This window comes from Oculina patagonica, chromosome 13 (genome assembly GCF_052425735.1).
Source record: "Oculina patagonica isolate OP01 chromosome 13, crgOcupat, whole genome shotgun sequence".
NCBI classification, from domain to species: domain Eukaryota; kingdom Metazoa; phylum Cnidaria; class Anthozoa; order Scleractinia; family Oculinidae; genus Oculina; species Oculina patagonica.
In genome coordinates this window covers 33915325-33939847 of record NC_135770.1, presented here as the reverse complement: position 1 = coordinate 33939847, position 24523 = coordinate 33915325, and the positions used below count along the sequence as shown (strand labels likewise).

Below are 24523 nucleotides of genomic sequence, written 5' to 3'. Positions count from 1 at the left end.
TTAAGCGATGATAGAGGCTAAGGCAAGTCTGCAGGGGGCTAGTCACCCTCTCAGGCTCCATTCGGTGTGACTGCAGGAACTGTATCATTTTATATTACATGTAAAAGGAAAAGCTGAAGACGAGCAGTTATTTGTTATAATTATTTAACATCTCATATCGACGCGCGGTCAAGTAACTGATTTACAGAAGGGGAAATCTACACCAGAAATCAGCGCGCTCGGTAACTTTCGAGTACAATCGCTCTCAATCTGTCTTCTCTATTAGCTTCCGTCAAGATTGAGCTACACGCGTAGTCCCCTGGGGTCCTTGGGGCACTCCCTTGTGATACAACAGACATAATTCTTCAGGGCAAATAAATCACGGTATGCGTCTAGTGTTAAGAAAGGATTATACCAGCTCTTATTTCTTTTAAGTAGGAAGTTGGTTTTGACAGAATCCGGGTTAACACCTGTGCCCGTGTTTACACTGAAACACATAACCAGACCCACTAGCTCGAAAATAATCCTCAAGTAAGTGGGTCCAGATGCACAATATCGATAAATCTGGGATCAGAATGAGATTATCTCGGGGGTCGGCTCTCCGCAGCGCAAATTGAAGATTGTCTATAGCCATTTAGCTATGCTTTTAAGGCCGGAGTTGGCTTTAAATGCTTAGCTAAGTGTTGAAAGATGGTTGCATTTAAGAGGTTGAGTGGGCACTCGTTAGCTGGAGCTAACTTGATCTTTCTCGTGCTCTAACAAGTCCACAAAACCGTGATAACCGCGCACAAATCATGGATCACACAACTTTGTTTCGCTGTAAAAGTCATATATTGCGCAGAATCGCTTTTTACTTCACTTAAAAGGTCCAAGCGTAGGAAGTTTCTTGTGAAATGAAAGTAAGGAAACCCATAACCAGTGTTATCTTGGTTTTTTTCATGGACTTTGTATAGCAACGGGCGGGGAAGGGGAAGGGAAAGCATGTCGGCCTGGATACAGTGTAGCCTGAATTTCAGACATCCCCCTGTGGTCGCCTACTTCCCAGAAGGGACGTCTGAACACATCTGGCCCGCGTTAAAATTCAGTCATAATTTCACATAATTATGCAAATAACTTTTAAATCAACCAATCAAAATCACTACTCGGTTTTCGGGTAGTGACGTCACCGGACGGCATTAGGGCCAGATGTGTTCAGACGTCCCTTCTGGGAAGTAGGCGACCATAGAGGGATGTCTGAAATTCAGGCTAGATACAGTGACGAAATGCTGCTACTCAACCTGTTGCTAACAATGACATCATTCGCTAACGTTGAAGGCCTAAAAAGTTTCTATTACAATCCTTAAAACCTTTTTGCGTTTTAGACAGATATCTAGAATAGCAGCATTAAGTTCCTGAAAGAGGCATGAAAAATTGTTTTTCCCAATAAGATATGAAACCTTTTTCTTTCTCAAGTTGTTGTTTTGTGTTTTGCACTGGTGAAAACATCTCGGGTAAACGCGGTGACAGAATCTGCTCGTCGAATTGTTTTCCCACTGAAACAATGAAAACACCTCATTATGCATACAGCATTGTTCAGCTAACCTTTTTTTGTCTTTTATTCTTTTTTTACGAACGTTTGACACAGTTAAACCAAAGTTTCAGAATTCTAATGCAAAAGTTCGGAAAGGCTAGAAAATGTTTGATATATCGTACTTTTATTCGATCTAAGTATCGTCTATTATTTTTAAAAGCTCGGCACATGCTAAATATCCAATGAAATGTCACAAAATATAGCAAGCTTTTTCTGAGGTAGTTACTTGCTAAACTCGGCGCCGGTCCACGTCTTTCCTCGGTCTTATTATCTGCGCCAGTTCGCATCACGATATTTTTAATATTTGTCCAATATGAAGGCCATTTTGTACAGCTGGCTTTAAAAACAAATATTCAGAAACAGCTGAATCGCGGACCGACCTCAACCTGAAGAAACAGAGTGTCATCCACAAGGTAACGCCTTGAATGAAGTTGCTCGTGAGATATAAACTTATCAGACCCAAACCCAGAATTGCCCTTTTCCTGTGTAGGCCTAGCAAAGCATGCTGGGTAATTGCCTGGTATGAACTCATAGTCAACGTTTTCCCGTTCGACTGAATCTTCCTGTTGATCAATCAATGTAAACTTCACTTTCTTTTTGAAAGGCCAGGGTAATATAGCGTCAAATGCACCTTTCATTACAACAAAGACCACCGACAGGTGAGTATTCTTGCCGGACTCATCGCCATTAGGAAAGAGTTTCACTTTCAACTTGTAGCCATAACCTCCTGATCTTTCTGTGTAGAATGGAGGACTTTCTACCTTATATTTTTCTTCAGTTTTCGCTTGCCTCAAAATTTCACTAAAGTTATTAATCTTCAAAATAAACATTCGTGTGTTGAATTCCTCCACTAGCTTCGTTGTTGTCTCAAGTTTCATTTGTGTGTCATTCAACTTTATACAAGCCAAGTCGAGATGCAGTCTCACGGTAGATTGCAGATGAGATTCCATTTTTTTGCGTTGAACCTGCAAGAAAAGGTGGACTTTTAAATGTTTATATCCCTCTCAACTTTGATGACAACAAACTTTTTTATACCCATGATATATGCGGGACTTGCCTTTCATCATAAGTAAAGAAAACCGCCGGATTTTAAAAAACCAAGTATTGATACTCAGATCACTTCATTCCTAATGCACGATGTCACTGGAAATAAGAGGAGCGAAATGCTTTAACTCAGTGTACAACGTCCAACGTCCGTAACACACTTCCGTTCATGAGGTAGCTCTCTCCCCAGTCATACTCATGTCATATACAGGGCTTGCATTTAATCACAAGAAAGAAAAACCGCCGGACTTTAAATAAGGCCATCCCAATAAAATGTTTCGTTTCCCATCGCCCCGTCTCTTGTGATGGTTGGTCGGTCGGTCGGGCAAAAAAAAAAAAAAAAGTATGAACACTTGAAGGGTTCTGGGTTCCAGAAAAGGGCGGGTTGCTATGTAAGAAAGCCTGATTACAAAGTCAACTCGAAAACGTGGTCTTTTCGTTCATTATTTCTTAACAGTCTTTAAATAACGTAGTATCGATGTTTATTAAAGACAAAGACATCACATCATATCAATTGTTGTTAATAAAACAGGATCGTGTACTTCTAAATCGAAAAACTTGCTTCTTTGACTAGTGAATCTCGATTTTTTTTTTTTACTTTTCGAAAAAAATGGGTCGGTCGGGCGATGGGAAACGAAACATTTTATTGGGATGGCCTAACCAATATATTACTTGATGCAATTCCACGATGCCAAAGGAATTCTTTAAATAACAGCCGCCAATTCTTTAACTTACGTATTACTCACCTTTGTTTTACAGCCCATCTGTTCATAAGGACAGGAGATTATGGTCAGTGGACAATCGTCTTTGGTGTGATTTGAAATCTGAAAGAAATCAGTCATGTAGCAATGAATGAACGAACCGGAACGTGTGTATGTACTTCATGAGGACTGTATTCTCTATTTTCCAATTGCCCATAATGCATTTTGTTTGCCCCCCAAATTTTGCATAAACTATTGTTTTGGAAATATGCAGTCCTCCCAAGAGAATTTGAAAACAATAGTTTATGCAAAATTTGGGGGGCAAACAAAGTGTATTATGGGCAATTTATATTGGAAAATAGAGAATGAGGGTGGTAAAGGGTGGTGGGGGTCTAGGTCACGTTTCACGAGAAATAAAACAGCCATTTCACGAAACCAAGATGAAAGGTGTAATATATAGAGCGGCATGGGGCTCAGAATGGCGATCAGTCATGGTCATGCACTGGTCATGCACTTTACCACAGGTATAGTCTTGTTTTCAAACGGCTTACGGTTAATGTTTTGGAAGAAGAAAAGAATCACAGTTTACAGTCACATTTCACGAGGAAAAGAAAAAAAACAAGTCATTTCGCAATTCTCATGAAAATAATGTCGATTCACGGTTCACGGCCCAAATCACTTTCTCGAGTAAACAAATAGCCATTTCACAATTCGCGGGGAAAAAGGCCTTTCACGGATGACAAGGAAACTCTCAACCACCTTCCTGTATGTTTAAAAAAAAAAAGCGATCGCGTATTCAGGGAATTATAGCGTACTTTGAAAGTCGCCACATCTTCTGGACTTTGAATATCGTCCACTGTCCAATCAATTTGAATTTGAGCTAAAACCTGAAACTTTTTTTTCCATACTTAGAAGTCGGCTAGAACGACACATTTAAAAGTCTCACCCTTTTCCTGGGAAAGGAACGACCACATTTATTGGGACAAGATACTGGAAACCTGCTGCACTGTGCAGTATGATCCTGAAAGAGAAGATTTACGTACAATTAACATCCTGTAAAAACTTAGCCATAACATGTTTCCTCAGACTCAAGAGTTTCCACGATGAAAAGAAAACTTATTTCACTCTGTTTCCTCCCGAGTCACCTTTCTTCACATCAGGCATCACTTATTTTTGTCCTAAAACACATACTATATATATTCTGTCCTCCAAAAAAACCATTCCCCCCCCTACAATACTAGAAACACTAACGCCTTACATCTACTTTATTGTCGAACAAATATTGAGAACGGTGTTTTTCAAAGAACCTGAATTTTATAACTCTTTTGACAGCGAAATCGCCAACGCTAAAATGAAATTAAATCGGCACAAGGAATATGCCAAATTTATCTAGATTCTCGTGTATAAAATTAAGTAAAATTCTCCGTTTTATTATTGGGGTGCAGACACTCGAAACAAGGCTTAGAAATAATGAAAGATACGTTAGCTATTATGCATATTCGGCGAAATCACGTGCAGAATTTCCTCCCCGCAAGTGACTCGAGCTCAAGGCTCGGATTAGCTCTAGCGCTATATGGGATTTCTATAAGGACGACCAAAGACCACCTGGAGGCGCACAGTGAAGAAAGAAAGGAACGGAATAGGCCGGAACTAGCTTGGACTGAGATACGAAGAGCAGAAGAAGACCGAGAGAAATGGAGGCGCTCTGTAGAGGCCTTGTCGTGTCTTTCGTGCTTAAATGCACGTGGGCGCGATTGGCAACGTAACTCTGAATAATTCCGTGTTTTGCATGCACGTGACATTTTGATTTTGGGAACGAGTATTTTTTTGACTTTGTAATTAGATTTGGAGCGGTTAGTTAGTTCGCGAAGTTCGCGAAGAAGTTTACGAATTTTCAGAGAATTTCGAAGCGAAACGTAGGACGAAATGTAGGGCTGCGTAGACACGCATGGCTTAGAGCTGTACGTTAGCTAAGAAACTCTGATACGGACTGGACTGGCCGTGAAATTCACATTTTTCGAAATTCTCTAAAAATTCGTAACCTGTGCTCACAGAAACATCATGTCCTCTTACACGACGCTGCGTCGGATTGTGTTGATTCCCCTTGCCAAAGCCAGGAACAAGTATCTGCCAGCGTAATGACGGGCGATAGTAGAACCTCAGGTTCTCCTAGTCAAAACCATGATCAAGTTAAAGTGTCTGCGAACGTAATGACAGCTGAAAGTGGTACATCCAGTGTCCCCACCTTTGACCAAGCTGCCAGCGGCATCGCAACGGTCAGCGTCGTGAACTTTGCTAAGTCTGCATCTTACAAAGCATGCAGCCAGACAGCCTTTAAGTCGCATAAAGTTGCCCTGCAAGTGGTACCTGTGAGACTGGAGGGGGAGAATGGGCAAACGGTGAACACATGGGCGTTGCTCGACACGGGAAGCGAGGATTCGTTTATTGCCAAACCTACCGCTGACCAGCTAAGTTTGAGAATAAAGAGTTTCGAGTCGTTGGCGGTGTGTACCTTGACTGGCGAGACAACTGTGCGTGTAGGCAAAGTGAACCTAGTAGTCTTACCAATAGAAGATTCAGAAGGCCACCGAATTCAGATTCACGACGTCAAGGTTGTTGGGAATCTCAATGTGAGCTCGTCCAGACCGCAGGACCTGTCGAAATGGGAACACCTAAATGGGATAGCAATGCCAGAGATTGACGAGGAAGAAGTTACCTTGCTTATAGGAGCAAACGTCCCTGAAGTTCAGATACACGAAGAAGTTCGCGTTGGAAGAGCCGGAGAACCGTATGCTGTCCGGACCCTTTTGGGGTGGTCCATTCTGGGACCGCTTAACAGCAGCATTGGAATAACATCTGACAAAGTAAACGTGAACTTTCTAAAGTATGGTAGCCAGATGTTGGACCAACAGATGAATCAGTTTCTTGGATTTGAGAACATTGAATGCATTAGTAGCAGTAAGAAGGGGATGTCAGTCGAAGATCGAGAATCCTTACACAAGCTGAACAGTTCTGTTCGCCTAGTAGACGGCCGTTATGAGGTCGGAATGCTCTGGAAGTACGAAAATCCGTGGTTGCCAAACAACAAAATGACCGCCGAAGCTAGACTTCGCTCTCTGAAAAGAAAGTTGTGCAGAGAGGAGCAGTTGCTATGCAAATACCGGGACTTTATGGACGACCTTTTGGTAAAAGGCTACGCTAGAAAGCTGACCGAGGTGGAGGCGGAGGCTCGAAGTCCCAGGACGTGGTATCTACCGCACCACGGTGTCTTTCACCCGCAAAAACCGGGGAAAATTCGAGTAGTATTCGATGCAGCAGCAAATCATGATGGAGTCTCCCTCAACAGCCAGTTGAATCGAGGGCCTGATTTAACGAACAGTCTGTTTGGTGTGTTGCTGAGATTCAGACAGGAACGCATCGCTCTTGTTGCAGACATACAATCCATGTTTCTTCAAGTGAAAGTACCTGCTGAAGACGCTGACGCTCTCCGTTTCTTGTGGTGGGAGGAAGGCGATCTAAATAGACCTCCTGGGGAGTACCAGATGGTCCGTCACATCTTTGGCGCTAAAGATTCTCCGAGCTGTGTAAACTTTTGCCTGAAAAGAACCGCTGAAGATAACAAGAACGACTTTAGTGAAGAAGCCGTTAGGGCTGTCCAAGAAGATTTCTACGTTGACGATTTGCTGAAGGCTGTGGAGACGACCAGTAAGGCAATTTCACTGGCGCACGAATTGATGTCTCTTCTCGAGAGGGGCGGATTTCGTCTGACTAAATGGACAAGTAATTCTCGTGAGGTGTTAGCCAACATACCTGAAGATAAACGAGCACAGCCAACTCTCAACCTGGATTTGGATCAGCTGCCGATCGAGAGAGCGTTGGGAGTCCTGTGGAATATCGAAACAGATGTTTTCCAGTTTAAAGTCTTAAAGCCAGACAAACCAGCTACGAAACGAGGTATCCTGTCGACTATTAGTTCCCTTTACGATCCTGTGGGTTTCGTTTGTCCAGTGGTGCTAGAAGCAAAGAAGATTATGCAGCGGCTGTGGAAACTGCAGTTGGATTGGGACGATCCTGTCCCAGAATTTGAGCTGGCCCACTGGGAACGTTGGAAGTCTGAATTATCAGCTTTATCGCAAGTTCAAATACCAAGATGCTATCTCCAGCTACAAGGAGAAGTAAAGGAAATCTCTCTCCACCAGTACTCAGACGCGTCAGACGAGGGTTACGGCATGTGCTCCTATCTGCGGTTCGTTTATGAAGATGGGTCCATTCAGTGCTCGTTTCTGGTTGGTAAATCAAAGACGATGCCAGTGAGAGCTATTTCAATCCCAAGACTCGAGTTACAAGCTGCAACGTTATCTGCTAAGATTTATCAAGTTTGCAGGGATGAGTTAACCTACAAGATTGACAGAGTCGTATTCTGGACCGATTCTCAAACTACCTTGCAGTACATCAAGAATGAAACAAAGCGTTTCAACACCTACGTAGCTAACAGAATTGCTGAAATTCGTGAGATTACCAGGCCGGACCAATGGAGACACTGTCCTGGAAGGTTGAACCCAGCCGACGACGCCTCGCGTGGCTTAAAGCCTAAAAGGTTATCAAGTCAGCATCGCTGGTGGAAAGGACCAGAGTACTTGTGGCAATCGGAGAACAACTGGCCCCAAACTGAGATTGGCGAAGTTCCACATGACGATCCTGAAGTTCGAAATGAAGCACAAATTCATTCAATCAGGACTGTAAACCCTCACGTTAGAGTTCACTCAGATGCTCGATGCGCGAGCAAACCGACCGTTTACGAGATGATATCGCACTACAGCTCTTGGTTTAAGTTGCAACGTTACGTTGCTTGGCTAGTGCGATTTTGCTACTGGCTAAGGTCCCGGGAAGTCTCCCCAACGACACGAACACTAACCACGGAAGAGTTAGAAGAGGCAACACTGTTTCTCATGCGGTTGGTTCAGGCTGAAAGCTTTGCAGAAGAACTGAGAGACCTCAAGGCCGGCAGGGAAGTAAAGACGTCGTCCAAACTTGTAAAGTTGAAACCGGGTACTGACGGAAGGAATTCTTCGTGTCGGAGGTCGCTTAGAGGAGGCAGTAGTGCTGTCGTATAACGAAAGACATCCCGTAATACTTCCAAGGAACCATCACATCAGTCAGCTGATCGTCCGTCATTGCCACGAAAGTTTAGCCCATGCCGGCAAGGAGCAGACCCTGGCTCAAACAAGGAAAATGTTCTGGATTCTCGGAGGCAGAGGTTAAGCAAAGAGCACCATTAGAAATTGTGTGAAGTGTCGCAGATTGAACGAGAGGCCTATGAAGCAGATTATGGCTCCCCTTCCTAGAGAGAGATTAGAACCGTACAATCCGCCCTTCACGTTCTCTGGTGTCGACTTTTTCGGTCCACTAATGGTTAAGTGGGGCCGCGGTTTAGCAAAGCGCTGGGGATGCATTTTCACTTGTCTGTCCACGCGAGCTGTCTTCCTCGAACTTGTGCCCTCACTGGAAACTGACGATTTCATCATGGCCTTGCGACAGTTCATTAGCCGAAGGGGTCCTCCCAAGGAAATTAGATCAGATAGAGGCACTAACTTTGTTGGCGCGGAGCGCGAACTCAACGAAGCCATCGATAGGTGGAACCACGCAAAAATTTGCCAAGAATTGCAACAAAGAGAAGTCAAGTGGACCCTTCATCCCCCAGCAGCACCTCATATGTCCGGGGTCTGGGAGCGACTAGTGCAGACTACCAAAAAGCATCTGAAGGCTGTCGCAGGAGATAGATTGCTCGGTGAATTTGCGTTGCGAACACTGCTAACTGAAGTGGAATCCATTATGAATAATCGTCCAATCGTAGCAGCATCAGATGACCCTGCCGATTTGGAAGCATTGACCCCCAATCACTTCTTGCTGCAAAGGAAGGTGTCTGGGTTGCCACCAGGGCTTTTCGTCAAGAAAGACCATTTGGGCAGGAAACAGTGGAGAAAGGTCCAATACCTAGCCGACGTCTTCTGGAAGAGGTGGATTAATGAATATCTACCGAGTCTGACTGAAAGAGGAAAGTGGTTAAGAGACCAAAGGAAGGTTAGAGTGGGCGACCTGGTGCTCGTTTTGGAAGAGAATGTCCCTCCCAACAAGTGGACTGTGGGTCGTGTAACTGAGGTCTTTGAGGGAAGAGATTCAAAGGTGCGATCCGCTAAGGTTAAGACTTCAAGCAAGGAGTTGCATCGTCCAATCGTGAAGCTGTGCCTATTAGATGGACAGGAATGAAAGACACTTACGAGGATTAACAAACGCTTAAACTTTGACGTTTGTGGGGCCGCTGTCGTGTCTTTCGTGCTTAAATGCACGTGGGCGCGATTGGCAACGTAACTCTGAATAATTCCGTGTTTTGCATGCACGTGACATTTTGATTTTTGGAACGAGTATTTTTTTGACTTTGTAATTAGATTTGGAGCGGTTAGTTAGTTCGCGAAGTTCGCGAAGAAGGTTACGAATTTTCAGAGAATTTCGAAGCGAAACGTAGGATGAAATGTAGGGCTGCGTAGACACGCATGGCTTAGAGATGTACGTTAGCTAAGAAACTCTGATACGGACTGGACTGGCCGTGAAATTCACAGGCCTTATGTGACACTTAGTCACAAAAGAGATAGGTAGCAGGCATTACATGTTGGATAAATGCGTTGCAAGCAAACAAATCAATGCTGCGAGCTTCCTAAGAAATAAATTTGTTTTCTGGAGTCACAATCCAAGTACATATTGCTGAAGAAGTCAAGAAATTACCACATATAAAGTGAAAAGAGCAAACGCAACTTGTAGTTTTAAAGTTCTCGCTTCAAGTTGGATTTGTGGAATGCTCCCGTTTCCCGTTCACAAAATATAACAGCATGCTCCATTTAAACAGAGCGCACTTTCCTGTTTCGCCTACAGTTCGCCAGGTAAAATAATAAATACGAGTCAACGAAGATTATTACACTCAAACTGGTTTGGAAAATTTTAAACCAAATATAAAATTAAACCACAACACATATGCGAGGGTAACGATCACAAACGAGGGGCTTTGTGCTTTATTCACCTTGGGCTGCGCCCTCGGTGAATAAATCACATATCCCGTCGTTGCCTAAAAGCAACCCTTACTTAACACGCGAAACATCAGCTTTTCGAAATTCGCTACGGCGGTTTATCTACTTTTATCAATTTCCAGTTGATAATCAACCTAGGGCCCATTTACGTGGAAAGTGGGTGATCCTAGCACTAGGATCATCCTCCCTTCATGTAAAATGGAATGATCCTAGTGTTAGGATCATCCTGGTACTAGGATCATGCGAGCGCCATATGTTTTCAGCTTTCAGTTTACATGTGAAGGGTTGCATTTAGCCCAAATGCTAGGATCATCCTAGCTGAGACGTAAACTGAAAGCTGAAAACACATGGCGCTCGGATGATCCTAGTACCAGGATGATCCTAACACTAGGATCATTCCATTTTACATGAAAGGAGGATGATCCCAGTGCTAGGATCATCTTCTTTCCATAGAATGGGCCCTAAGTATTTCACTTGCCCGCCGACGCAGCACAACAGTTTCTTCAAAAAATAATAACTTTGTTAATCCTCTGTGACAGAAAAGGAATAAGAAAAATTCTTTGTAGCTGTTATTTGCAGCTGACATAGTAATCAATTGTAAATTGTTTTCAACTCCATGTTGACTACCGCAGAGATTCCGCTTACAAATCAATTTTACCTTTATCTTGCACTCTGGGTGTGGCTCTTTGCAGTGATCACATCTAATGATCCTCCACTGACACGTGATGGTCTCATGTTCCTTGAGATCTTTCCTTTGCACAGCCACGTGACAGCTTTTGTTTGTACAGGAGACAAGTTTTAAAAACGCATGATGCCAAGTGGGCCTGTTATACATAATCGAATAAATGATGGCACTTCAGTTATGGGTTTATTTACTGACTTTGTCATCTTGGTACGTAAGGAATTAAGCTGCTTGGCTCGATTTGTTTCTGCTTTTACCTCTTTGTTCCTCAGTTCACCAGTCCAACCACAACCTTCACTTGGACGTTTGATGGCAAGAGAAAGAATCTTCCTTTCTGTTGCTTTATCAGGGAAGACATCCTAAAATGAAATAAAAGGAGTATTGTTACAATACAGCAACTTGAAATAGAAATTTGCTTCGCAGACTAAACTTTGCGGTAAGACGGGTAAAAGGTCGTAAAATAGATCTCATTTTTATTCAGGCACTTATTGAAGACTATGAATACAAAGAATACAACACTCTGTAATTATTTTTCGGGCTATTCGGCTACCTGTATAACTCAAGACACTGCAATACAAAGTTGAGCCTGAAATGTCAGTTGTACCCCTCCCTGTATTATTTTAGGGTTATTTGGGCCGAGGGTGGGAGAGGACTAACATTAATCAGGCTATCGTTATGAATATTTCTAATAAAATACAGTAATAAAAAGCATTTACCCGGTCTTGGTCCAGACCAGCCCTGTCTGCAGGTAAGTTAAAGGTTGGTTCTGAACTCCCTGCCTGTTAAAGTATTCATAAACAAAGAAAAAGAGGTGTGTAAAATTTTTCAAATTTCAAATTAAGGTATGGACCCAGTGAAAAGGCACCATTCGGGTCCTATGATTATGGCCTGTAAATCCCAATTCAATACAGAAATTGGAATAGGCATTATGTAATTTTGATACAGAATGGGGCCTATCCTGTCTATCCCAATAGACGTATTCGGCTAACGTGTTTACATCCTTGTTGCCACATAATTTAGACCATGTGATGATTCCTTTTCGTACATACTACCATGCACTCAGTTGCGTGTGACAAATTGCAAAATTGTAACCTCTCAAATGAATCATCACGTGACATGAATTGGGTGGCAACAAGGATTAAACACGTTAGCTGAATAAGTCTATTGTAAATACTGATGGAATAAATAATTCCATCACGGATACAGATCGATTGGCCGCCTATTCGCATTTTGATAGAATGATACACCTCTTACAAGAGTAAAGCATCCTGATTTATAAACTGATAATTATCACTCTTAAGGGGGGAGGGTGGGGACTCTAAACTACAAAAAACACAGAGCAGTTGCTTAGGCCTTGCTAAAGACCGCATTTTGTGGCAAGCGATTTTGGACCGTTACTTAATTTGTGATCCAACCCTGCATGTCAACCCCGGACGCGTATACGTGGTCAGAAATGAGACGCAAATGAATACGTCATCTCGCTTTCTGCTATACGCGATTGCAATAGATAAGCCCTAAGTTAAATAGCTTATTCCCTAGTGAATTTTTCATGACAACCACATTATAACAGCGAAGGGTGACAGCTAACGAGAACATATTGTGGCTATACACAGCGTCTACTCAAGCAAAACAGCTGTATTTAAACCACTTCCACTTTCTCTTACTTTTTGTTTGTTAGTGAAAAATTTTAGGCTAAACGAAGTCAGGACACGGAAATGGATTTTAAACGTATTAAATGTATCATGCAACGCTGAAAGCGAGACATTTGATGATCTGATCTTGATCAGGCACATCCGAGAACCGAAGGAAATTTCAGTGCTATCATGGCTGATATTGATGTCTGAAATACAGATTAACATATTCCTACTAAATGGCATAAAAATGCCTAGTTTTATCGTCACACTATGCAGTAAGCTAAGTAAGCCCGGTTTTCAAAAGCGATGCACGCACATTGATAAGTGCAACCATAACTGCACAAGCACAAGAAACGCAAGCACAAGAATATAAAAACAATTCTATTGATCCTCGTGCTTTCGCTTACATTTCTCACAGTTTCGTATGAATTCTTTGCACACTCCGGCTTGAGCCTATGTAAGCTAAGATTTTTGCAAGATTTTTGTAAATAGTGCAAATAATTAAAAATCTGAATCCGTACTGTTAATGTGGCAAAAGTTTGGACTGACTACATTTTCAGCTTTTCAAGCATCGAACGATGAAACGAGTTACGTCAGTCTTTGAAAAATCGAAAACTGAGTGTTATCGATATTGGGCGATACAAAAAGATACTCAGAGTATCTTGATAAATTTGTCACTTTTGTGAGACGTTTATTGGTGATGCTTCCACTATTTGCTTAAACGTGACCATCGTCTTTTTCTCGTAGCAGATGTTCGTTGGACCTCTATGTGTAGCTGCTGTGTTCATTGTTTTCATTGATCACGCTGTGTGATTGTCTCAGTCACCTCTAGCGTATTTAATTTTTGGGTTATTTTTTCAAAAATAGCTCTTAGTCGGCGCGATGGGCCGTGAAATCAGTCACTCAGTCAGTCAGTCAGTCAGTGGGTCAGTGAAGTATGTTTGTTTGTCACACCAATCAGATTTCAGGTACTATCCTGGGCACTATCAGAACCAATCAAATTGTAGTTTATAAGGGGGAAGCAATCTGACACAGTTGTAGTGAGCGATTTCGTTCGAAGATTTTAGATTTGTGGGAGGCGGAATTGGTGAGTTGTGAATTAACCCTGGATTAAAAACGTTTTTCGTAACGCTCGCCTGCTTACAACGCACACGCCGTGAGCAAAAGGCCCAACACTAACTTGTTATTCGTCTTATTCGAGCGTACGTTTGGAGAGGCTAGCTTTCCTGACCGTAGTAAAAATTACATATAACATTTGCACAAAGTAGATTTGAAAAATAATGTTGTCATTACTTTTGCCGCCCGCTTTGCGAAGTTCGTTCGGAAATTGGAAAGTTTGTTACGAAGTTGCCAAATAGGTTGCGAGTTTGCGAATCAAATTGTGAGCTTCGATACAAAGTTCCCAACTTCGGCCCGAATTTATTAAAACCTTCTGTAATTATGTTATCAAAAAGGAGTTTGCTACGCTTAACTGTTGGAAACAAATGTCATAAAAATAAAAAACTTTTATGTTCAGCGAGCCCTTAACATGTTGTCTCGAACAAATTAGTCTTCCATGTCGCGTCGCGTCGGCTTCGATTAAAATCAATTTTACATATGGGTAAACCATCCAGTTTCATCCGGTTTACAAACGCAGAAGACTTGACATTGAAGACAGTGAAGATTATGCCTCACAGAAATCGTTATAAATATGTGTTTTCATACAAAAAGGTTAAAATTTGACCAAATTTCTACATGCATAAAATTTATTTATCGGCAAATCACTTGCGTGATCGCTGATGCGAAACGTTGTCTTGCACTTCAAGCTACTTCAACCTTCCTTGACCAGTTCTAAAATCATCGAGTTCAGAAATCGCCATGACTTTCGAGCAACATTTCTTGTTTTTCCTCAACTGCCAAACTTGAAAAGTTCAGTCGGGCCGAAGTTGGGAACTTTGTATCGAAGTTCGCAATTTGATTCGCAAACTCGCGTAACAAAGTTTCCAATTTCCCAACAAACTTCGCAAAGCGGGCGGCCAAAGTAAACTGAAATCAACTGTAAAACATCTCGTTCAAACATTTAATGAACCGGTACAAGTATTAACTTAGCTGTTAAAAGCAACTACAATCGATAGCAAAAACAGAATAAGAGCGTGCCATTCCGTGACAATTTGATAACTCAATTAGTTAGTTGTTTGTTGAATAGAATTTACGTTGTGAATGAACGAAAATCTTTGTTGAACAGTTCTGACAGGAAACAAATACTCCAGGTGTACTGCGCTTTAAAGAACTTTCCCGAAGAAAGTGGTTTTTGATTTGATTCGTTTATTACTTCGTTTATTATACAGTCGAAGCTCTCATAAGCGGACACCCTCGGGACGCGAAAAAAGTGTCCGCAACTGGAGCTGGCCGCTTACGAGAATGGTTCTTGTAAGCGGCCACTAGAGGTGTAGGGGATAGATGGCCGCTTACGGGAGCTTGCCCAGCTAACATAATGGTAATATGCATGTTAGTGGTGTTTCGAAATGTAACCGGACGTGGATGACGACAAAACAAACACTGAAATATGGTACTGTAATTACAGTAAAATCATTGTGACGAACGGCGATGTGAAGTTGATTGATTAATACAAGATACAGAGGTTTTTTATATGATTTTCTTTGCGGTGTCCGCTTACGGGAGCTTAAAAACAAAGAAAAAGTCTAAGTCGTAATCTCGGAAAGTGTCCGCGGCCGCTTACGGGAATGTCCGCTTACGAGAATGTATAAATACAGAGTTTGTATGGGAGTAAAAACGGGGTTTCTAACAAGGTGGCCGTAAGTAGAGCTGTCCGCTTACGAGAGTGTCCGTTAAGAGAGCTTCGACTGTAGTACTTTCCGTTCAATGTCTATATGGAGACGTGGCTTTTTCTAGAAAAAACAAGGGTATCGTGTTACGTTCGTTTTAAAAAACAAAGGTATCATGTTACAAAAGTGAGAAAAACAACGGTATCATGTTACAGTGTTTGACAAAAAGCCAAAAGTATTCCGTAACAAACAAAAGTAACACGTTACGGTTGCTAGAAAGCTAGCAACAAAATAAACGCTTTAAACAGAATAAGAACGTGCCATTTTGTGACATTTTGATAATTTGAATTAGTTTTTGTTTTTCAATTAAATGATGAAAATTTACATATTGAATAAAACAGTTCTGATGTATCAAATTGCATGTAAAAATTATTTTGTTTGCAAGCAAATTTTGTGCAAAAAAGTGACTCCGTGGGCCGCCATACACAAATAGCTCAACCCATGGCATAAACCATCCCAACAGGACAATCACCCAGTTTCACCCCAAGCCACCCCATAAATTGAAAAAATAACTCCTGCACGCTTAGCGTGCCTATGTTTTTATTAGTTTCGCATCTGATTAATTGTAGAAACTAATTCTGTATGTTATTACTCGATGAAGTTCGAAATGTTTACAGGAAGTATTCGACTTATAAATCCGCCAGCGCGTCACATCAATTTTTGATTTGTCTATCGTTTTTGGTCAAATATATTTCTGGAAATAAACGCAAAGCGCCTCAGGTCTTTCAGTTTACATTTGATCAAAACCAGAAAAAAACGAAATAAAAAATCTTGTGTCATAACCATGGGACGCATAAGGCTTCCCCTCCCAAAGACCAACCTCTAATGTTCTCGTTCGTGGGAGGTGGTCAACAGTGGAGTAAGGGGATGCCTTTCAGGGTGAAGTACAGTGAGACTAAGTTCCGGGACCACTAGGGTAGCTGTAAAGGGGAACCCTAAACAAGTTAGCATAAATAAGGGCTATGGCAAGTCTGCAGGGGGTAGTCACACTCTCGGACTCAATTTTTGAGTACAGAAACCCCACCATTTTATAATATTAAAAATGGATGAAGGCGAGACAAGCGCTTTTTTTGAATAACTACGACAATATCCGCATCATTTATAGTATTTTAAGGGTTGAAGACAAGCATTTTTTTAAATTACTACGACAATAACCGCATTATTTTATAGTATTAATCAAAGGCTCTTCGAGCAACCTCATGGTAATTCGATGAAGTGCCGTCCGTCGCTTTTTTTTCTAAAAACCGTATTTACTCGAATAAGCACCGCGGCGAGAAAGATGAGAAAGATGCGCCTGAGCACTTCGTGTTTCTGCTCGCCTCAAAAAGATGAAAAAGAATGACGTGACACGAGATGACGTGATGCGAAACAAAAACGTGCAGTGTGAAACTCCTGTTTGTCAGTGAGCTGAAACGTTTACCAAATCACGTCACATGGCAAGCGAAACTGCATGTATCTCATACCTGCTTTTAGTTTAAGTCACAATCTCACTTTATTTACCACTTTGAATGTTTTCTTTTTTCATGGGAGTTGCGTGAATGGGTCATTGACAGCTTTTTTTAAAATTACTACGACAATAACCGAGATGGAATTAATAATAATAATAATGATCTTTTAACAGGAGGCTCCACTCACTTAAGTGTGGTTTTCAGGGAGGTCCTGAGATAAAAAATAATGGCATAAAAAAAATGAATTAAAAATCGAAATTATTACAAAGTTGATTAAAAACCCCTAAAAGCTAAGAACGATACGACTAAAAATATATAAAATTGAAATTCGCAATAAAATTAATAAAAATACAATTGGTCATTAAGGTTAAAAAACTATCTAGCTTATACTTAATATTTACATTAATGTTTTGTGTAGGACATTCTTAAAGTCTCTTAGAGATAGATTTTTTGTTGTTGGCGGCAGTTTATTCCAGTCAGCCAAAGCACTGTTAAAGGATCTAAGAAGTCCCTAGTTGGTGACAGATTTTGTAGTTCGAATGATGTCCTTGGAGCGGGTGTTATAGCTATGATAATTTTGTCCTCGTACAATGATGTTATTTCTAGTACTGTCGTCATTGACTAAATTATGCATGTGGATGTAACGTTGCAGTTGCCTTCTGACAGACAGGTTTGTCCAGTTCAGATCTGATAGTGCTTCGGATGAAGACGAATGCGTCGACCTATCCAGGATCAATTTAGCGGCTTTATTTTGTAAAACTTGGATTGAATCCATTAGGATCTTGTTGTTTTTATCGCCCCAAACAACACTGGCATATTCAAGTATTGGAATGACCATTGTCGTGACGTACATTTCCCGAGCATAGACAGGAAGCAGATGTTTAATTCTCCGTAAAACTCCCAGCCTTTTCGAGACTTCTTTGCTCCAATGATAATTATTATTGTTAGCGCGTACAGAAAACTGCGGAACTACACCAATCACGAGGAAAGGAATCTGAAATCGAAGTACTTTTGTCAAATGATCGAAGACGCAAGGGGTGATGGTAGTGAAATGTGGCGGGCGATAAAACAAGTGCTTCCTGATGCGAAAAAATCTTCAATGTTTTCCATCTTTGAGAAAGGAAAGTGGCACACTGAAAACTTATCTATTGCCAATATCATGAACCACTACTTCGTATCTGTTGGAAAAGTCCTGGCGAAACCATTTCGAAACATCTCTACCATTCCTATCACCAGCAACAACACATAATCTTATTTAATTAACTAATTAAATAAGATTAATTATTCTATTCGTACTTGTTGCAAATGAGATGATCATTACCAACTCGCGCTACGCGCTCGTTTGTCGCGCGTGCTCGTGGAATAATTGTTAGATATCCACGAAATAACTTGCACTAGGGAAGATCTACACCTGAAATAAGCGTTCGGTAACCTTCGAGTACAACTGCTTCTTAACATGTCCTCTTCATTAGCTTTCGCCCGCTTGAGCTATATGCTTGTCCCTTGTGACTAACGACGCATAACAATTCTAGGCAAATGAATCACGGTATGCTTCTAGTGTAAAGAAAGGACTATCAGCTCTTAGGATGTCTTTTAAGTAGATAGTTGGTCTTGACACATCATCAGGCTTAACACGTGTGCCCGTCTTTACACCGGGATGCATAACCGGACCCACTACAAAATCGTACTCAACAACAGCAACAACAACAACAACAACAACAATTTATTTCAGTATTCCCATAAAAGTACATGGTATAACCTAATAGAGATGTAATTACAGTATCCAGTACAGTACAGTACAGTACAGTATATATATATATTTTTTCAAATAACAAGAGACGTACTGTCTTAAATCTATACATAAATGAACATAAGCAGCTGTAAGTCGACATCTGACTCGTCCCCAGTTTTCAGTCCGTCCTGAGTCCAGGGAGACCGGGTCAAACTGAACACGGAGGGAATCATGGGAAGAAAGAGAAGAAGCGAAGGAAACGTCGTCTCCCTTCTTTCTTCTTTCCCATCACCCCTCGGGCTCCCCAACCACGCTTCTCACGTTTATATTGATAGGAGACTGAGAGACGACTGGGGACGAGTCAGAGTCGACATATTTAAGGGTCAACATTATTAAAGGAGCACTGTCACCAGTTTCACATCAAAACTTCAAGAGCCTAAAGACATATGGAACTGACTACAAAGAGTGTTCTGAAGCGATAAACAAATGATATTATTGTAATGCCATCAGAAACTTTAGATCTCAACTTGAGTTTTTCAAGTTTTGTCCTTGTGCACTGGAAAAACACCAAAAAATTATTATGACACCCTTCTTCTTTCAACAACAATATATTTTATATCTCTATCTTGATGTACTAGGTGCATTTCATGTACGAGAAGACCTTTTCGCCAATTTTAGTACTTTTTACCAAAAAGCATTAAAATCCCCGTGACAGTGTCCCTTTAAAGAGAAAAATTATTATTAAATTTTTGTCTAAGTCATTAAAATAGGGATATCTCTTGTTTATATAGGCAAAAAAAACTTGCAACTTCATTTAATTGGCAAAAAGGACAAATTCGGAGATTTTCTGGCGCTTTAGGAATTGTATGTTTGCCAGTCTCAATCGATAATTGGTGATTTCCAAGGCGGAATTTTGTTTAAGGTTTTTTATGGAGGGGATTGCTGATTGTATTCAAGTAGTCAGCTTTGTGGCAATCGGTTCTGAATTGCGAATAAAACATTAGAATTAGCATCTTGTTACATTTTATCAAGTTTATTTGATGTTCAGTACTTTCTTGTTTAAAGACGAACGAATTTAGAAAGAAAAGAGGAGGAATTGTTTTAAGCTAAATTTGCTGCATTTAAAGTTGACGTTGCACAGAGGTTGTTAACTCTTTTTGTACAAGGCTGATTTGGTTTTTGTCAGCAAGTTCTTTTGATATTTTTAGACATTGTCTGGCGATACTATCTTCTGGTTGATTTTCTAAGTGAATCCAAAATTTTAAAACATTTAAACCAGCTAGCTCTTTAAGTGGTAATCGACCAAGTTCATTTCTACAGGTTACATTTGGGCATTGTTTATTTACGCCTAAAACTTGTTTGCAAAGAGAAATACCTTATTATAGGAAATTAACGCTTGTGTAAATTAAGGTATTGGAAATTAACGCGACTTAAATTAAGTTGAAGGAAAAATTACTTCCCAATAAAGGAAGTAGTAATAGTAGTAATAGTAAGGTATGGGAGGCGCGGTGGCCTAATGGTTAGTGCGCCGGACTCCGGATCGAGCGGTCCGGGTTCGAGACCTGGCCGGGGTCACTGTGTTGTGTTCTTGGGCAAGACACTTTATTCTCATAGTGCCTCTCTTCACCCAGGTGTATAAATGGGTACCGGCGACATAATGCTGGGGGGTACCCTGCGATGGACTAGCATCCCATTCAGGGGGGAGTGGAAATATTCCTAGCCGCTTAATGCTACCGAAACCGGGATAAGCTCCGGCAGTATGGGCCGCATCGCTCGAGGCTTCCCTAATAAAGGAAATTAACGCCAAAGAAGGGGTTACATTTCAAAATGAAGGAAATTAACGCGACGAACACAAAAAAAAATTGTTGAGAAAGAATGAACTAGTTTATTTCAACACTAAGCGTATAATCCTAAACGTAGGGTTTAAGCGAAGGAATCTGACTGCCTCGAGCGTTCTTCACAGTTTCAGTGATACCGGAAGATTTATACCCCGGCCCGATGAAATAATGCCTTTTCCTAAGGGTAAAGAACGTCTGGACTGTATCGAGAAATAGAGACAGCGGAATTGAAATTCCTGAAGCATGGATACCACGATCAGAAAACACAACAGCCTCTTAACTACAAATCGGACCTCTGAGGGGACAACTTCTGTTAGTCGGAATAATAATGAGGATCGAAATGTACCAATAGCAGCGAATCAACGTGCATAAATAGCGACACACAAACAATCGCCCTCATCGCCTAATGAAGACTAGCAGTATTGCAGTCGAAATGTCTCGATCAACATCTCAAAGTGATTCTATCGTGAGGCAAACGAATAAACGTTCATTCTTAGCCAATTTGAGCTTTCTGTAAGATATTGTGATCCCCTACAAAATTTTTCAGTCGGATATTTAGGACAACACAGAAAAGTTTTCCTAGGCAGCTATTTATGCATATGCCCCTATAATTTGCTGGGTCTTGTTTGTCTACAGATTTAAATGTGGTAGTTATTATATCCTCGCACCAATGTATCGATAAATCATGGATCGGATTGAGATTATCCAGTCCATCAATTTTTAACCGGCTGTCTCCAGCGCAGATTAAAGGTTGTCTATTTCCACGTTGCTATGCTATGAAGGAGTTGGTTTTCAATGTTTTAGGTAAGCGTTAGTCGAGATATTGTTGCACTTGGGGAGCTTGGAGAGCACTTATTAGCTGGATCCGAATAGATCTCCCTTTCTCGTGCTCCCCGAAGTCCATGAAACGATAACCGCACGCTAACCATGGACTACAAAACTAGTCTTTGAGTTCAGTCACAAAAATGGGTCAAATAAAATCTAAAGTCTCAAGCATTTCAATAAAAACTTTTAGAGGCAAATTAAAACACATTATCTAAAAATAAGTCTAGGAACTGATCCTCCTTTAAGACGATAAATCAGTGGCGTCTTCACTTTTTTGTGAAAGGCCAGGGTAATATAGCACCTTTCATTACAACAATGAACACCGACAGGTGAGTATTCATGCCAAGCCAATCGCCATTAGGATCAAAACGTACTTTTATCTTGCAGCCATAACTTTCTGTTCAGGTTTTCAATTGTGAAGAATGGACTGAGGACTGGTTGTCATCGCTTGTCTCAAAATTTTACGTAGTGCGTAGCTAACCCTGTCGGTGCTGTCAACTTGAATTATAATGTTATTCTTCTTATATTTTTTCACGTTTTTATTTTTTCTTTTATCGAGTAACATTAACACAATATATTTTTAAAGAAAGTTGGTGTGATGTCTCATGACTCTACCGACTAAATAAAATGTAGATTTAGATGTAGATAATTATAACTTTTTCACATTTTTCATTCGATCTAAACGTTTCTGATTTTGGAACGTTTCGCACATAATACATAGATCCAATGAAATGTCACAAAATATGGCAAAATACATTGTGATGGGATACTTTTCGATTTTGGTGCCGGTTGTGTTCTAATGCAATTTGCATGATAAAGAAATAGTCATGACTTGCTCACTATGAAACCCATATTGTACAGCTGGCGTCATTCGACGTGTTATTTTTATCCTTCAGTTTTTTTCTCCTTCTCTTTATGGTACGAACATTCACGAACACGGAAATGTTAATATATTCAAAATCAACTGGATCACGGGCCGACCTCGGCCTGAAGAAACAGCGTGTCATCCACAAGATAGTGCCTTGAATGAAGTTTCTCGTGAGATATAAACAAGGAAAAACCCCGCCCTTTGTTGTCTCTTATACTAGATGGCCTTGCAAAGGATGCTGGGTAATTGCCTGGGAAGAGCTGCATGGTAATGTTTTCCCGTTCGACTGAATCTTCCTGTTGATCAATCAATGTAATTTTAACTTTCTTTTTGAAAGGCCAGGGTAGTATAGCGTCATATTCACCTTCTATTGCATAAATAAACACCGATAGGTGAGTATTTTTGCCAGGCCCGTTTCCGTTGGGATAAATTTTTACCCTTAACTTGTAGCCATAACTTTCTGTTCTATCTGTGTAGAATGGAGCACTTTCTATACTAATTTTTTCTCCAGTTTTCGCTTGCCTCAAAATTTCACTTAAGTTGTTAATCTTCCAAATAAATGTCCGTGTGTTGAATTTCTCTACTAGCTTCGTTGTTGTCTCAACTTTCTTTTGGGTGTCATTCAGCTTCACTTTTGTGTTATTTAACTCGACTTCTGTGTTATTCAGCTTCACTTCTGTGACGTTTAACTTCACTACTGTAGTATTTAACTTCACTTCTGTGTTATTTAACTTTATACAAGCCAAGTCAAGATGTAGTCTCACGGCAGATTGCAGATGAGATTCCACTTGATTGCGTCGAACCTGCAAGAAAAGACAGACTTAATTTAACAATCTTACCAAACATTTGGAGATATGTCCAGAAATGCACGCAACGACGAAAATAACAAATTTGGCGAAATTTCGCCAAAGTCGAACATTTGAGAGAATGAGCTCGGGACAAGGGTACCATGAAAGCGGCGAATTCGACGAAAACGACTAAAATGACCAACCCCAACCAACCAGTTTTGAAAATTATCCCTGAAAAGCCCTGAGGGGAGTGGATAATAAGATATATGTATGATATACGACATTTTTCTCATATCTGAAGGACAAGGCACACATACATGTACTTTTTGTAGCTTTTTACCTGTCAGATGTGTCACAATCGTCAAATTTGTCAACATGGCAAGCCTGCATAAGTTGAGTTAACTGACGTAAGCTTGCCTGTTTTCAAATAGTATGGCAGACCACTTTCGTCAAATTCGTCAACTCCGTCAGCACTGCATAAGTTGAGTTAATTGACAAAAGTTTGCTGGTTTAACGACTTTGACGAAATTTCGTCACATTCGTCACTTTCAAACAAATTCGTGAGCACTGTATGAGTTGAGTTGATTGATTAATTGATTTCGAGCTTTTTCTGTAGCCTCGCCACAACTCTGGAATGCCTTAATTACCTTTAGACATTCGATCGTGCAATGGCATTTCAGAGTTTAAGGGCAAACTTAAGACACATCTTTTTAGGAAAGCTTTTAGTTAGATATTTATTATTATTATTATTAAAGTATTATTTTAAGTTTGTTGTTTTGACGAATTTGACGAAGTTTCGTCACATTCGTCAAATCCGTCAGTACTGTGAAAGTTGAGTTTATTGACACAAGTTTGTTGGTTTGACGAATTTGACGAAATTTTGTCAAATTCGCGCATAACTTTAGTTAATTGTCAAATTTGCCATTTTCGATGTTGCGTGCATTTCTGGACATAAGTGAACATTTGTAGCCTGTGTACAGCCGCCCCGTCCCCTCCCAATGTTTTTGGATGGGTGGGGGCGGCTGTACACAGGCTAAACGTTTGGATCCCTCTTAACTTTGCTGGCAACGAATTTTTCAATACCCATGCCATATGCAGGACTTGCCTTTAATCATAAGAAAGGAAAACCGATTTTAAATATCCAAGTTGTGATACTCAGATCACTTGATTCAATTCCTAGTGTACGATTTCACGGGAAATCTTAAAATAATAGGCGCGAAATGCTTTTAGTTATGGTATTACACACCTTTGTTTCGCAACCCATCCGTTCATAGGGACAGAAGATCATGGTCAGTGGACAATCGTCTTTGCTGTGATTTGGAATCTAAAAAAAGTCAGTCATGCAGCAATGAATGCACGTACTAGTAACGTTCGCAACGTACGTACGTACGTATTATGGCAAATATTCGTTGAAATCATTGCGCAAGAGGCCTGGGCTAATGCCACGTATCCATTGAATAGTGTGCTTTAAAATTCGCCACATTCTTCTGGACTTAAAATATTTTCTCCG

The 24523-nt window shown here is 40.8% G+C and overlaps 1 protein-coding gene across 5 annotated transcripts; it reads right to left on the bottom strand.

Annotated features, from left to right (window-relative positions):
* Positions 1-1586: 1586 nt before the first annotated feature.
* On the bottom strand, positions 1587-24337 carry LOC144635251 (TNF receptor-associated factor 4-like). Of its 5 annotated transcripts, XM_078494356.1 has the most exons (5): positions 11772-11804; positions 11313-11414; positions 4241-4315; positions 3340-3417; positions 1591-2514 (listed from the first exon to the last, which is right to left on the bottom strand). In XM_078494356.1, exons 4-5 carry the CDS (start codon positions 3355-3357, stop codon positions 1903-1905), a joined length of 630 nt encoding a protein of 209 aa, XP_078350482.1. In that variant the 5' UTR covers positions 3358-3417; positions 4241-4315; positions 11313-11414; positions 11772-11804; the 3' UTR covers positions 1591-1902. The 5 variants fall into 5 exon arrangements, with proteins under 5 accessions (XP_078350478.1, XP_078350481.1, XP_078350480.1 ...); XM_078494352.1 differs by lacking the exons at positions 3340-3417; positions 4241-4315; positions 11313-11414; positions 11772-11804 and adding exons at positions 22831-23028; positions 24260-24337 and having other exon boundaries at positions 1587-2442; XM_078494355.1 differs by lacking the exons at positions 3340-3417; positions 4241-4315; positions 11313-11414; positions 11772-11804 and adding exons at positions 22939-23028; positions 24260-24337 and having other exon boundaries at positions 1588-2445.
* Between the last annotated feature and the right edge of the window lie 186 nt (positions 24338-24523).

Coding starts and splice junctions, on each gene's coding strand:
- LOC144635251 (XM_078494352.1), bottom strand. CDS start 24,301: ATGATCTTCTGTCCCTATGAACGGATGGGTTGCGAAACAAAG. Junction 23,029..24,259: donor GGATGGGTTGCGAAACAAAG/GTGTGTAATACC, acceptor CTTTTCTTGCAG/GTTCGACGCAATCAAGTGGA. Junction 2,443..22,830: donor TGAATGACACCCAAAAGAAA/GTTGAGACAACA, acceptor GCTTGTATAAAG/TTGAATGACACACAAATGAA.